This window comes from Cetorhinus maximus, chromosome 2 (genome assembly GCF_964194155.1).
Source record: "Cetorhinus maximus chromosome 2, sCetMax3.hap1.1, whole genome shotgun sequence".
NCBI classification, from domain to species: Eukaryota; Metazoa; Chordata; class Chondrichthyes; order Lamniformes; family Cetorhinidae; genus Cetorhinus; species Cetorhinus maximus.
The window spans coordinates 35,441,767-35,455,897 of record NC_135880.1 but is presented as its reverse complement, the minus strand read 5'-3'; the positions used below and the strand labels follow the sequence as shown (position 1 = coordinate 35,455,897).

The following is a 14,131-nucleotide window of genomic DNA, read 5'->3' as shown; positions in this document are numbered from 1 at the left end:
TGGCAAGGGCACAGGATGTACTCTGGGTGGGGGAGTTTAATATCCATCACCGAGAGCGGCTTGGTAGCACCACCACAAACCGAGCTGTCCAAGTCCTAAAGGACTTGGCTGCTGGGCTGGGTCTGAAACAATGTGAGGGAATCAACGGGAGGGAAAAACCTAGTTGATCTCATTCTCTGTCATAGATGCATCTGCCCATGAAATCCCATCTTCACATTGAGGATACCCTCCATCATGTTGTGTGGCACTACCACCATACTGGATTTCAAACAGATCTAGCAACTCAACGTACGACATCCATGAGGTGCTGTGGGCCATCAGCAGCAGCATTATACATGACCACAATCAGTAGCCTCATAGCCCGGCATATCCCCCACTCTACCATTACCATCAGGCTGGCAGATAAACCCTGGCTCAATGAAGAGTGCAAGAGGGCATGCGAGAGGGAACACCAGGCACACCTAAAAATGAGGTGTCAACCTGGTGAAGCTACATCACAGGACCACTTACATGCCAGACAGTGGAAGCAGCAAGTGATAGTCAGAGCTAAGCAATTCCACAACCAACAGATCAGACTTAAGCTCTGCAGTCCTGTCATCTTTAGTCGTGAATGGTTGCGGACAATTAAACAACTAACTAGAGGAGGAGGCTCCACAAATATTCTCATCCTCTATGATGGAGAGCCCAGCACATCAGTGCAAAAGACAAGGCTGAAACCTTGATCATAAGCCTTGATCTTATTGAATGGCGGAGCAGGCTCGAGGGGCTGAATGGCCTACTTCTGCTCCTATTTCGTATGTTTTGTGGTTGTTGGAGGTCAATCATCTCAGTCCCAGGACATCACTGCAGGAGTTCCTCACGGTAGTGTCCTAGGCCCAACCACCTTCAGCTGTTTCATCAGTGACCTTCCTTCCATCCTAAAGTCAGAATTGGCGATGTTCACTAATGATTGCACAATGTTCAGTTCCATTCGCAACTCCTAAGAAACTGAAGCAGTCCATGTCCATATGTAGTAAGACCTGGTTAATATTCAGGCTTGGGCTGATAAGTGGCAAGTAACATTTGTGCCACACAACCATCTCCCTTTCACATTCAATGACATTACCATCATTGAATCCCCCATCCTGGGGGTTACCATTCACCAGAAACTGAACTGGGCTAGCCATATAAATACTGTGGCTACAAGAGCAGGTCAGAGACTGGGAGTTCTGGGGAGAATAACTCACCTCCTGACTCCCCAAAGCCTGTCCACCATCTACAAGGCACAAGTCAGGAGTGTGATGGAATACTCCCCACTTGCCTGGATGAGTGGAGCTCCAACAACACTCAAGCTCAACACCATCCAGGACAAAGTAGCCCATTTGATTGGCACTACATCCACCACCTTCAACATTCAGGCCCTCCACCGCTGACGAATAGCGGCAGCAGTGTGTACCATCTACAAGGTGCACTGCAGCAACTCACCAAGGCTCTTTCAACAGCACCTTCCACAACCTTTACCATCTAGAAGGACAAGGGCAGCAGACACATGGTGACCTGCAAGTTCGCCTCCAAGTCACTCACCATCCTGACTTGGAAATATATCGCCATTCCTTCACTGTCACTGGGTCAAAATCCTGGAACTCCCTTCCTAACAGCACTGTGGGTGCACCTACACCACATGGACTGCAGCGGTTCAAGAAGGCAGCTCACCATCATCATGTCAAGCGCAATTAGGGGTGGGCAATAAATGCTGGCCCAGCCAGCGATACCCACATCCCACCAATGAATAAAAAACTAGCTCCATTCCCAAACTTTCCTCATAGCCATGTATCTTCCTCACCTTTAAATATTACTCCAGCCAGAGGCAGATTAGCACATAGGGCAAGTGCCCAGGAGACCTACACAGATGTTTTATTTGAGTGAAGTATACAGCAGTGTGGTTTACTTTATTCAAATACAATGTACTAATTTCTTCATCCATTTTACTACACACGTGTATTTTAATGGATAAAGGGGGTGAGGGAAGGCTGGTGTTGTCCAGGGCTCCAAAAATGCTCGTGATCTCTAATGCCGAGTAGGACAAGAAGAGCAGGTGCATGGGAAAACCAACACCTGTGAGTTCCCCTCCAAGTTACACAGCATGCTGACTTGGGGACTCTATTGCCGTTTCTTCGCTGTTGCTAATATAAAAACCTGGAGCTCCCGACCTATCAAGTACAGTGGGTATCACCTGCACCACACACAGTGCAGCCATTCAGGGCAGCTCACCACTACCGTCTCCAGGGCATTTAGGGATGGGCAGTAAATGCTGGCCTGGCCCTGCGACGGCCACATCGCACGAACGAATTTTTAAAAATTGTTAAATGAGGCTCTTGAGTCCAGAGGAAAAGCTGTGCCAAGATCTCCACCTCCCCCCCCAGTATCTGGATATAGCTGAATCAGCCATTTCTGACACATGTTTTAATTTGTCAACGTTGGGACGTGTACTATTTTACTCGAGCTATTTATTCCTTAGCTGCAGGTACGGACAAGTCGGTTCGGAATATAGTCGAATTGCTGGTTAGATTTGTAACACTGTCGGCATTTACAAAACCGAAAAATGATTATAATTTTTTTTTAGAAGCAGCACAGCCGGTCCGACTAAACCAACAACAACTCCCGAGTTTTGAAGAAGTGAAACATAGAGTAAGATGAATCCTGACTGTCTGCATGAGTCATCCTCTGGGGTTACCTCCGAGAGAATGAGAACACAACTTTGAACAAGTTCAGGCCTATATTAACTGTGCGGCTTGCAATAACCATTTTCCCTATTTACAGTTTCATGTACCAATACAGAACGACCTCAATGCTGTTCAGTGAAGACACTCGGGTGATAGCCAGAGCTGAAATGTTGTAAGACAGTTCCAGAGATACACACTGATCCGCCTGATAAACACACTCTCTCTCTCTCTCGCCTCCAGAACAACCTCCAACCATGTCCACTCTAGTGATATTACCCGGTCTACACAGGGTCAGCAATCGCTGATACGTGCTGCGAGCCTCGGGGTTAAATGACTCAAACATCAGCAGCAATAGATCGCTCGGTGTAGGTTAATATTCCTATTAATAAACCAAACTCAGCCCTCCCAGATTCACGCGTCCGGCTTGTCCCGATGGGTGAGACATGGAAAGCAGCAGCTAGGACCTTACCTGCGATACACAACAGGGCAGGGACATCTCGGCAAGAGGCGAAACCTTCAACACGGCCGACAGCACCGGGATCCACCGAACCAGAGAGATAGCTCGAAGCCAGAGGGGGTGGGGGGGGGGGTGGGGGGGGGAACCTCAGGGACGGGCCAGCTGGAGGATTTGGATGTCCGATTGCCCCCTGCCGACCATGGCCTGGGGAGGAGGTTAAATAGGAGCAGGGGAGGGTTTTTTTTTTGTTTGTGTGTGTGTGTGTGTGTGTGTGGAGAGGGGAGAAATGTGCCAAGAGGCCGGTCCAGCAATACAAGCAAAACAAGACAAAGCGGCAGCCCCCGAGACCAGCAGCCAAACACCAGAACCCCCGTCTACATACACCAAGCAGAGGCAGGCGGAGCCCTGCTCCCAATTCACTCTCTCTCTCTCTCTCTCTCTATTCTGTCCCCGATAACAATTCACTTCCGGAGACGTCAGTTTCTGTTGTGTAGTTTCAGTAGCTGTTAAAGGAAACTCCCTCCTCTGATTATTGAAAAAAATAAGGTTTGCAACATGTTTCTGACTGGGCCTTTATTTTTGATCTGTTTTAAGGTGGAAGTTTGCCTCTAGCCTCCTGTTTTCAAATTGACCGCAGATTTTTTTTCCCCTCTGATTTAGCTTGTGTATCTCTCTACGTATTTCGCAATTTCCTATGTTACACAACAGCGACAATAACGACACAAGTACCATGTGGACAAAATGCAAAAGTAAAATGACAAACTGCACCTGTAAAGCGCATTCGGACAGCCTAAAGTCGTGCGAGGCGCTATATAAATGCAAATCTTAAAGCAGATGGAAAGACAGGGTTAAAGCGAGGGAATGTAACTTGATTTATTCAGAATAGTGGACATGTCACTGAAAGAAAGGTAACCTGTGATAAAAAGCAAAGAATTGCGGATGCTGGAAATCCAAAACAAAAACAGAAACAGAAATACCTGGAAAAACTCAGCCTGAAGGGTCATGAGGACTCGAAACGTCAACTGTGCTCTTCTCCGCCGATGCTGCCAGACCTGCTGAGTTTTTCCAGGTATTTCTGTTTCTGTTTTTGTTGTGTTTAGGCTGTTCACCCGTCTGAGCAACTGGATTGCGGTAGAACTGTTGTCTTTTCTGTGTGGAGCTAGCCCGCTTCAGTTGCCTCTCTCCCTCCATTTTAACCCAAGGAAGGATTTTTTCAGTTCTCCCCTGCGCTACTGGATTAACCAAGCACTGTACCTGACAGAAACTAAACCACCCTGGGGACTGTGAGTGAATTAGTTGAGTAATACTGAGCTAACCCAATGCCACCAGGATAAAATGAAATCACTGTAGGTAACCTTTCCGAGAGTGGTGGAGGCAGATTTAATCATGGCATTGAAAACAGAATTGGCCCATTATCTGAAAAGGACAAATCTGCAGAGTTATGGGAAAATGACAGGTAAATTGTTCTTGAATAGAGCTGGCACAGGCATAATGGGCCCAATGGCCTCCTCCTGTGCTGTAACCATTCTAGGATGTACACATGGTCCATTCAAACTGATGTGTGCAAGATAGAATAAAAGCTAAATCATTATGTGGTTGTTTCATTAATAATATCATTAAGGTCCTGAAGTGAAGAGAGCATACTGGTGGATGCTGCATGATCCCTCTCCAGGTCCCCCTTTTTTAAATTCATTCATGGGATGTGGGCTTCATTGGCTGGGCCAGCATTTATTGCCCATCCCTAGCTGCTCTTGAAAAGGTGTTGGTGAGCTGCCTTCTTGAACAGCTGCAACTCATGTGGTGGAGATGCACCCACAGGGCTGTTAGGGAGTTCCAGGATTTTGACCCAGCAACAGTGAAGGAACGGCAATATATTGCTAAGTCAGGATGGTGAGTGACTTGGAGGGAAACTTCCAGGTGGCGGTGTTCCCGTCTATCTGCTGCCGTTGTCTGTCTAGATGGCAGTGGTCGTGGGTTTGGAAGGTACTGTCTAAGGGGCCTTGGTGAGTTCCTGCAGTGCATCTTGTAGATGGTACACACTGCTGCTACAGTGCATTGGTGGTGGAGGGGGTGAATGTTTGTGGATGTGGTGCCAATCAAGTGGGCTGCTTTGTCCTGGATGGTGTCAAGCATCTTGAGTGTTGTGGGAGCTGCACCCATCCAAGTAAGTGGGGAGTATTCCATCACACTCCTGACTTATGCCTTGTAGATGGCGGACAGGCTTTGGGGAGTCAGGAGATGATTTACTCATCACAGGATTCCTAGCCGCTGACCTGCTCTTGTAGCCACAGTATTTATATGGTTAGTCCAGTTCAATTCCTAATCAATGGTAACCCCCAGGATGTTGATAGTGGGGGATTCAGTGATGGTAATGCCATTGAACATCAAGGGGCAATGGTTGGATTCTCCCTCATTGGAATGGTCATTGCCTGTCATTTGTGTGGTGCGAATGTTACTTGCCACTTGTCCAGGTCAATGGTTCAGGTTCTTGGATATTGTCCAGGTCTTGCTGCATTTGGACATGGACTGCTTCAGTATCTGAGGAGTCGCAAATGTACAATCATCAGCGAACATCTCCACTTCTGACCTTATGATGGAAGGAAGGTCATTGATGAAGCAGCTGAAGATAGTTGGGCTGAGGACACTACCCTGAGGAACTCCTGCAGTGATGTCCTGGAGCTGAAATGATTGACCTCCAACAACCACAACCATCTTCCTTTGTGCTAGGTATGACTCTAACCAGTGGAGAGTTTTCCCCCTGATTCCCATTGACTCCAGTTTTGCTAGGGCTCCTTGATGCCACATTCAGTCAAATGTGACCTGGGTCCTGGGGATTGGGTAATGTAGTGCTTTAACTTGCTATCCTTTAACCTCTCAGACCAGGATATAAATCCAAACTAGACTGATGGGATATAGAACTCTGAGTGACATGAGACTAGTTCCTTTCATCAATTAATAACAAATAATAAGGTCATTCTACTCATATGCTGCTTGTGAGATATTGCATGTATAAATTGTGCTGGCATGTTTGCCTATTTAAGAGTGACTACACTTCATAAATAATGAATTGATTGTAAAACGTTTTGGGACATACTACGGAGACAGCATGATCAATATCAATGTATGTTTTTCCCTTTCTCTAGCTCTCCACATGCCAATGATATCACCCTTGTTCAGTGGTTCCCTTGCTTCTATCTTTGATGCACCCTGTCCCACCAAGGTCCATTATAATTCCAACCTCAGTGTCTTTCACAGGATCATAAAATGATACAGCACAGAAGGGAACCTCTCGTGCCTGACCCAGCTCTTTGAAAGAGCTATCCAATGAATCCCATTCTGCTGCCATTTCCCCATTGCTCTTCAAATGTTTCCCCTGCAAGTATTATCTAGTTCCCTTTGGAAAGTTATTGTTGAATCTGCTTCAATCACTCTTTCAAGTAGTGCATTCCAGATCATAACTCATTGCATTAAAAACAATTCTCATCATGCCTCTGGTTCTTCTGCAAATGAATTTGTGTTCTCTAATACCAACTTATCTGTCATTGGAAATAGTTTCTTCTTATTTACTCTATCAAAACTCCTCATGATTTTGAACAACTGTATCAATCTCTCTTTAACCTTCTCTGCACAAGAAAGAACAACCCCAGCTTTGCTAGTCTCTCCATGTAACTGAAGTGCCACATCCCTGGTACTTTCTAGTAAATCTCCTCTATACCCTCACTAAAGTCATGACATCTATCCTAGAGCATAATGCCCAGAAGTGAACACAATACTCCAGTGTTTTATAAAAGTTTAACACAATGTCTTTGCTTTATACTCGATGCCTCTGTTTATAAAGCCAAGGATCCAATATGCTTTTTAAGGTCTTTTCAACATGTCTTGCCACCTTTTAAGATTTGTGTAGATACACTCCCAGATCTGTCAGTCCCTGCACCTCCTTTAAAATTATACCATTTAGTTTACATCAACTTTTTTTTTTATTCGTTCACGGGATGTGGGCATCACTGGCTAGGCCAGTATTTATTGCCTATCTCTAATTGCCTTTGAGAAGGTGGTGGTGAGCTACCTTCTCAAACCGTTGCAGTCCATGCGGTGTAGCCAGTGCTGTTAGGGAGGGAATTCCAGGATTTTGACCCAGCGACAATGAAAGAACGGTAATATATTTCCAAGTCAGGACGGCAAGTGGCTTGGAGGGGAACTTGCAGGTGGTGGTGTTCCCATGTGTCTGCTCCCCTTGTCCTTCCAGGTGGTAGTAGTCGTGGGTTTGGAAGATGCTGTCAAAGGAGCCTTGGTGAGTTTCTGCAGTGCATCTTGTAGATGGTACACACTGCTGCTATATTGAACTTCATCTGCCATATTGTCCACCCATTCATCATCTAAGAACTTAATAAAGTTAATCAAATACCATTTTCCTTTACCAAATCATGTTGGTTATTTATTAATCCATATTTTCCAAGTGACAATAAATTTTGTCTCAAAAAGTTTTCCCATTACCCACCTTAGGCTAACTGATGTCTAGTTACTGAATTTATGCCTCTCCCCTTTTTTGAACAGGGGTGTAACATTTGAGATCCTTCAGTCCTCTGGAACCATTTCCATACCTAAGGAGGATTGGAAGATTGTGGCCAGAACCTCTGGTACCTACAGCCTTACTTCCTTCAGCAATACAGGATGCAGCCAGGCACACAGACAGGGTGACTTTACTACTTTCGAGTGTTGCCAAACCTTTCAGTGTCTCCTCTTTCTCTCTTATGATGCTATCGAATTTCTCTACTATCCCCTCCTTTATTATAACATTGGCTGTATCCTCTTTAGTGAAAACAGATGCAAGGTACTCATTTAGTACCTCAGGCATGCCAAATGTCTTCACAAGAAGATCTCTTTGGTTCCTAATCAACTCCACTCTTTCCTTGACTACCCTTTTACTATTTATATCTTGAAGTCGTTGAATGTTTAAGCACATGACCATCTGGTTTGGCTGCATACCATGACTCCATTTTCATTGCCAAATCCCAATATAATTTCAGATTTACCTTTGAGTCAATGCCAAACTCTTTTTCTCAATGACAACCCCTCTTCACAGAAGCCTTTCTTAGCTTGAAAGTACAACAATGAATTCTGTGAGAAAACAGACAGGAGAGAGACCTTGAGACAAGGAACTGTAACCATCTGGAACAGATAACATTAGAAAAAGAAAAATAAGGATATCAATTGAGGAGGTGGAAAAAGCAGAAGATACAATAGTCTATGGTTCATCATGAAGTAACCTAAATCTTGACTGAATAATAGAATAGATCAGATTACAACAGGACTTTGTTACATATGATTTTGATACTCTAACATAATTAACAAATGGTATGATACCTTAGGGATGATGGAGAAATACTGGAAGGGTGGAGTTAAGCTTGCCTGATACCGAAGAAGAAAACCTTGGGAAATACAGATAAGAAATAAGCCTAGTTTCAGTTGGAAACAAACATGGTGAGAGTCTGTCAGGCGACATAGTCTGTTTGTTAGTGAAAATAAAAGTTAGGACATCCTGATGGCTTGTGGGAGGCTTAGACTAAAGAGACCAGTGATCAACATACATACGAACATACAAATTAAGAGCAGGAGTAGGACAACTGACCCCTCGAGCCTGCTCCGCATTCAATAAGATGATGGTTGATCTGATTGTGCTTTCAACTCCACATTCTGCCTCCCCTCAATAACCTTTGACTCCCTTGTCAGTCAAGAAGCAATCCACCTCTGCCTTAAAAATATCCAATGGCCCGGCCTCCACCACTCTCCGGGGAGGAGAGTTCCAAAGACTTGCAACCCTCTGAGAGAAAAAAAAATCTTCTCATCTCCATCTTAAATGGGAGACCCCTTATTTTAAACTGTTTCCCCTAATTCTAGCCTCTTCAACAAGGGGAAACATCCTTTCAGCATCCACCCTGTCAAATCCCCTCATGATCTTACATAAGGATCTAAATAAGATCACCTCTCAATCTTCTAAACTCCAATGGATACACATGCAGCCTGTCCAACCTTTCCTCATAACATAGTGTCCCCATCCCAGGCATCAGTTGAGTGAACATCTCTGAACTACTTCTAATGCATTTATATCCTTTCTTAGTAGTCCAGATGTGGTCACACCAATGCCCTGTACAACCGCAGCAAAACTCCCCTACTTTTATATTCCATTCCTCTTGCAATAAACAACAATATCCCATCTGCCTTCTTAATCACTTGCATACTAACTTTTTGTGATTCATGTACCAGGACACCCAGATCCTTCTGTACCTTAGAGTTCTGCAATTTCTCTCCATTTAAGTAATATGCTGCTTTTCTATTTTTCCTTCCAAAGTGGACAAGTTCACATTTCCCCCCCATTATACTCTATCTGACAAATTTTTGCCCACTTACTTAACCTATCTATGTCACTTTGGAGGCTCCTTATGTCCTCCAACTTATTTTCCTACCTATTTTTCTGTCATCAGCAAATTTAGCAAACATACATTTGTTCCCTTCATTCAAGTCATTGATGTAAATTGTAAATAGTTGAGGCCCCAACACTGATCCCTGCGGCACTCCACTCATCACATCTTGTCAACCTGAAAATGACTCATTTATGACCATTCTCTGTTTCCTGTTGTCTAACCAATCCTCCATCCATGCTAACACGTTACCCCCTAAACCATGAGCACTTATTTTGCATAGTAACCTTTGATGTGACACCTTGTCAAATGCCTTCTGGAAATCCAAGTACATCACATTCACAGGTTCCCCTTTATCCACCTTTCTTGTTATTTCCTCAAAGGACTCCATGAAATTAGTCAAACATGATTTCCCTTTCACAAAACTATGTTGACACTGGCTGATTCTAAGTGGTATGACCGAGCAGTTGGTAAAGCTGAGTTTTTTTTTTAAATCCCAGAGGGAAACTTTAAACAACTGTCATTACCTATTGTGTTATGTTTGAGATTCAGGAATCATATCACCAGTTCTTGAGAGGTTTTATATTAAGCTAAATGAAACATTTTATTAATTTACACAAGTTTCATATATACACATGGCTACAAATTACCACAATCATAACTTTTAACAAATTACCAAACTAATCTCCATTAAGGCAACAGCAACCCATAGACTCAACCAGACACCAGGCAAAGCATTTTCACCGTACAAATTCAAAGTAAGGTTATTTTCACTTTGATTCCTGTGGAGACAGTTGGAGGCTTACAGCTGCTTTTGATCTCACATTGCCTCTGCTCTACACACACAAACGGTTGTCCTGTTATACCTAGCACAGCCCATTGAATGTAAATTCTCATTGGATCACCAGCCACTTTGAACTCCGCCTCTCTAATAATAAAACCCCTTTCATAGTACCAATTTTATTGTAATATAAACATGTTGGTTGGTCTCTGCTAGTTAGGTGCCAGAATTCACCCCACTTCTTGAACGCTCTATTCAAAAAATGCAAATGCACTCTACCTCTCTGTTTACATCTCAAAACTAGTACACATCAAAGCACCCAGACTAGCTGGCTTTAATCCAGTTAAGACACACCGACAGACTAAACCTCTATTTTAAAAGAAAAATATTTTCCAATAATATTATATACATTAATAGATTCATGACACTAAGTGCCCTGTTATAGCTTCCTTAATAATGGATTCCAGCAATTTCCCTATGACAGATGTTAAGATAAGTGGTCTGTAGTTTCCTGCTCTCTGTCTCTCTCCTTTCTTGAATAGACAGTCACTATTTTCCAATCTGATTGGATCTTTCCAGAATCTAGGGAATTTTGGAAAATTGAAACCAGTGCATCTACTATCTCCACAGCCACTTCTTTTAAGACTCTAGGATGGGGACTTGTCAGTTTTTAGATCTAATAATTTTCTTAGTACCCTTTCCTGTGTGATTGTAATTGTTTTACGCTCCTCCCTCTCTTTCACCTCCTGATTCACATTTTTTTCTGGGATGTTACTTGTATCCTCTACATTGAAGACAGATTTGAAATATCTGTTCAATTCATCTGCCATTTCCTCATTTTCCATTATTAATTCCCCAGACTCACTCTGTTGAGGACCAATGCTCACTTTACTTACTCTTTTCCTTTGTAAATACCTATTACTATCTGTTCTTATGTTTCTAGCTAGCTTTCTCTTGTATTCTAATTTTTCCCTCCTGAGTAATCTTTTAGTCATTCCTTGCTGTTCTTTAAATTCTGTCTAATCTTCTAACCTGCCATTCATCTTTTTGGAAATAAACGCTTTTTCTTTCAATTTGATACTATCTTTAACTTCCTTAAATACCTACAGGTGTTGCATCCTTCCCTTAGACTCTTTCTTTCTCACTGGAAAGTATTGTTTCTGAGTATTCTGAAACCTCTCCTTAAATGTCTGCCACTGCATCTCTACTGACCTATCCCTTAACCTATTTTCCCAGCTTACTTTAACCCTCATAATTGCCCTCACTTAAGTTTAAAACACTTGTCTTAGATCCACTCCTCTGTCCCTCAAACTGAATGTTAAATGCAATCATATTATGATCACTGCTACCTAGGGGCGCCTTCGCTATGAAGTCATTAATTAATCCTGTCTCATTGCACATTAGCAGATCAAGCCTAGGGTGTCCAAGCCAAAGCCAAAGGATTGCATACTTGTAGAATGTAGACATATACCACTTGTTTGCTTACTATGATTAACGTAGATATAGAGAACCAAGACCATCAATGTGGCTGTTTTGGCTTCATCCTTCCCTTCACTGTACCTCACCTATTCATTAGTTTACACTGTAGCCCACCCCCTCCTCCCAACTCCTTCCTTCCTCATCGAGTTCACCTCTTTCAATAGACAAACCTCCTGTATCCTTGATTCCTTCCTTAGAGGGTAGTTAAGAGACAACCACATTGGTCTGGGACTGAAGCCACATATAGGGAGTGCAACTGATACAGGGTGGAATTACTGCGAGTTTGGTGAGTATGTGAGTTTGGTGAGGAGGGGAGGAAGGTGCCCTCTTCTTGTTCTTCTCTTTTTCTTTCTCTATCTTTCGCAGCCTCCAGGAGACCAGGAGTTGAAAAGCTGCACAAGAGGGCCGAGTTTGAAAAAATCCAAGAGTAACATCACAGGAGAAACGTAAGTTCCTTAGTTGATGAGAAACTGCAGTTAGGGAGGGTCTTCAAGTAGCTGCAAATTTGAAAAATGTATTCTTTTTTAAAAGAGTAGCTACTTGGATTTAAGTAAGAAACACCAGCAATAGGAAAGTAAAGTTAAGTCAAGGCCAGGCAACATAAAGTTGGTAAAACTAGTAAAACAAAGTAACATAAAGTTAACATAAGGGAAGTAAATTGAAGCCATGGCAGGACAGCTTGGTCATGTGGAATGTGTGTCCTGTAATATGTGGGAAGTTGTGGATGCTACTGGTGTCCTAGATCACTACATGTGCAGGAAGTGTCACCAAAAACTTGAGCTCCAGGTTTTGGTGCTCGAGCAGTGGCTGGAATCACTGTGGCGTATCCACAAAGCTGAGAGCTACATGGATAGCACGTTTAGAGAAGTGGTCACACCACAGCTTAGGAGTCTGGAGGCAGAAAGGGAATGGGTGACTACTAGGCAGTCCAAGACAACTAAGCATGTAGTGGAGGAGTCCCCTGGGGTCCCACTCGCCACTTGGTTTTCTGCTTTGGATACTGGTGGAGGAATGCAGTCAGAGCCAAGTTTGTGGCATCATGGGTGGCTGTGCTGTACAGGAGGGGAGGAAGAAGAAAGGAGCAAGGATGTCTTACTGCAGCTATACAGGGCCTTGCTGAGACCACACCTGGAGTATTGTGTGCAGTTTTGGTCTCCTTAGCTAAGAAAGGACATACTTGCTATAGAGGGACTGCAGGGAAGGTTCACCGGACTGATTCCTGTGATGGCAGGATTGATGAGGAAAATCCTGACAATATTCCAGCAATAGTACTGAAGACTTGTGCTCCAGAACTTGTCGCGCCCCTAGCCAAGCTGTTCCAGTACAGCTACATCACTGGCATCTACCCAGCTACGTGGAAAATTGCCCAAGTAGGTACTGTACACAAAAAACAGGACAAATCCAACCTGGCCAATTACAACCCCATCAGTCTACTCTCGATCATCAGTAAAGTAATGGAAGGGGTCATCAACAGAACTATCAAGCAGTACTTTCTTACCAATAACCTGCTCACTGACGCCCAGTTTGGGTTCCACCAGGGCCACTCAGCTCCTGACCTCAATACAGCCTTGGTTCAAACATGGACAAAAGAGCTGAACTCCCAAGGAGAGGAAAGAATGACTGCCCTTGACATCAAGGCTGCATTTGACTGAGTGTGGCATCAAGGAGCCCTAGCAAATCTGGAGTCAATGGGAATTGGGAGATAACTCACCGCTGGTTGGAGTCATACCTAGCACAAAGGAAGATGCTTGTGGTTGCTGGAGGTCAGTCATCTCAGTTCCAGAATATCACTGCAGGAATTCCTCAGGGTAGTGTCCTAGGCCCAACCAACTACAGCTGCTTCATCAATGACCTTCCTTCCATCATAAGATCAGAAGTGGGGATGTTTGCTGATGATTGCACAATGTTCCGCACCATTCGCAACTCCTCAGATACTAAAGCAGTCCATATCCAAATGCAACAAGACCTGTACCATTCCGGGCTTGGGCTGACATGTGGCAAGTAACATTCGCGCCACACAAGTGCCAGGCAATGACCATCTCCAACAGGAGAGAACCTAAACATCTCCCCTTGACCTACAATGGCATTACCATCACTGAATTCCCCACTATCAACATCCTGGGGGTTACATTGACCAGAAACTGAACTGGACTAACTATATAAATACTGTGGCTACAAGACCAGGTCAGAGGCTAGGAATTGTGCAGCGAGTAACTCACCTCCTGACTCCCCAAAACCTGTCTACCATCTACAAGGCACAAGTCAGGAGTGTCAGGAGTTGCCTGGATGAATG

General features: G+C 43.9%; 1 protein-coding gene across 1 annotated transcript in view; it reads right to left on the bottom strand.

The window, feature by feature from the left end:
• Positions 1 to 3,272, bottom strand: part of serinc5 (serine incorporator 5) — a 90,322-nt gene extending 87,050 nt beyond the window's left edge. Inside the window, exon 1 of the mRNA XM_078563259.1 lies at positions 3,172 to 3,272. Coding sequence (XP_078419385.1) covers positions 3,172 to 3,198 — 27 coding nt within the window. The 5' untranslated portion in view covers positions 3,199 to 3,272. The remainder of the gene's footprint in view (positions 1 to 3,171) is intronic.
• Between the last annotated feature and the right edge of the window lie 10,859 nt (positions 3,273 to 14,131).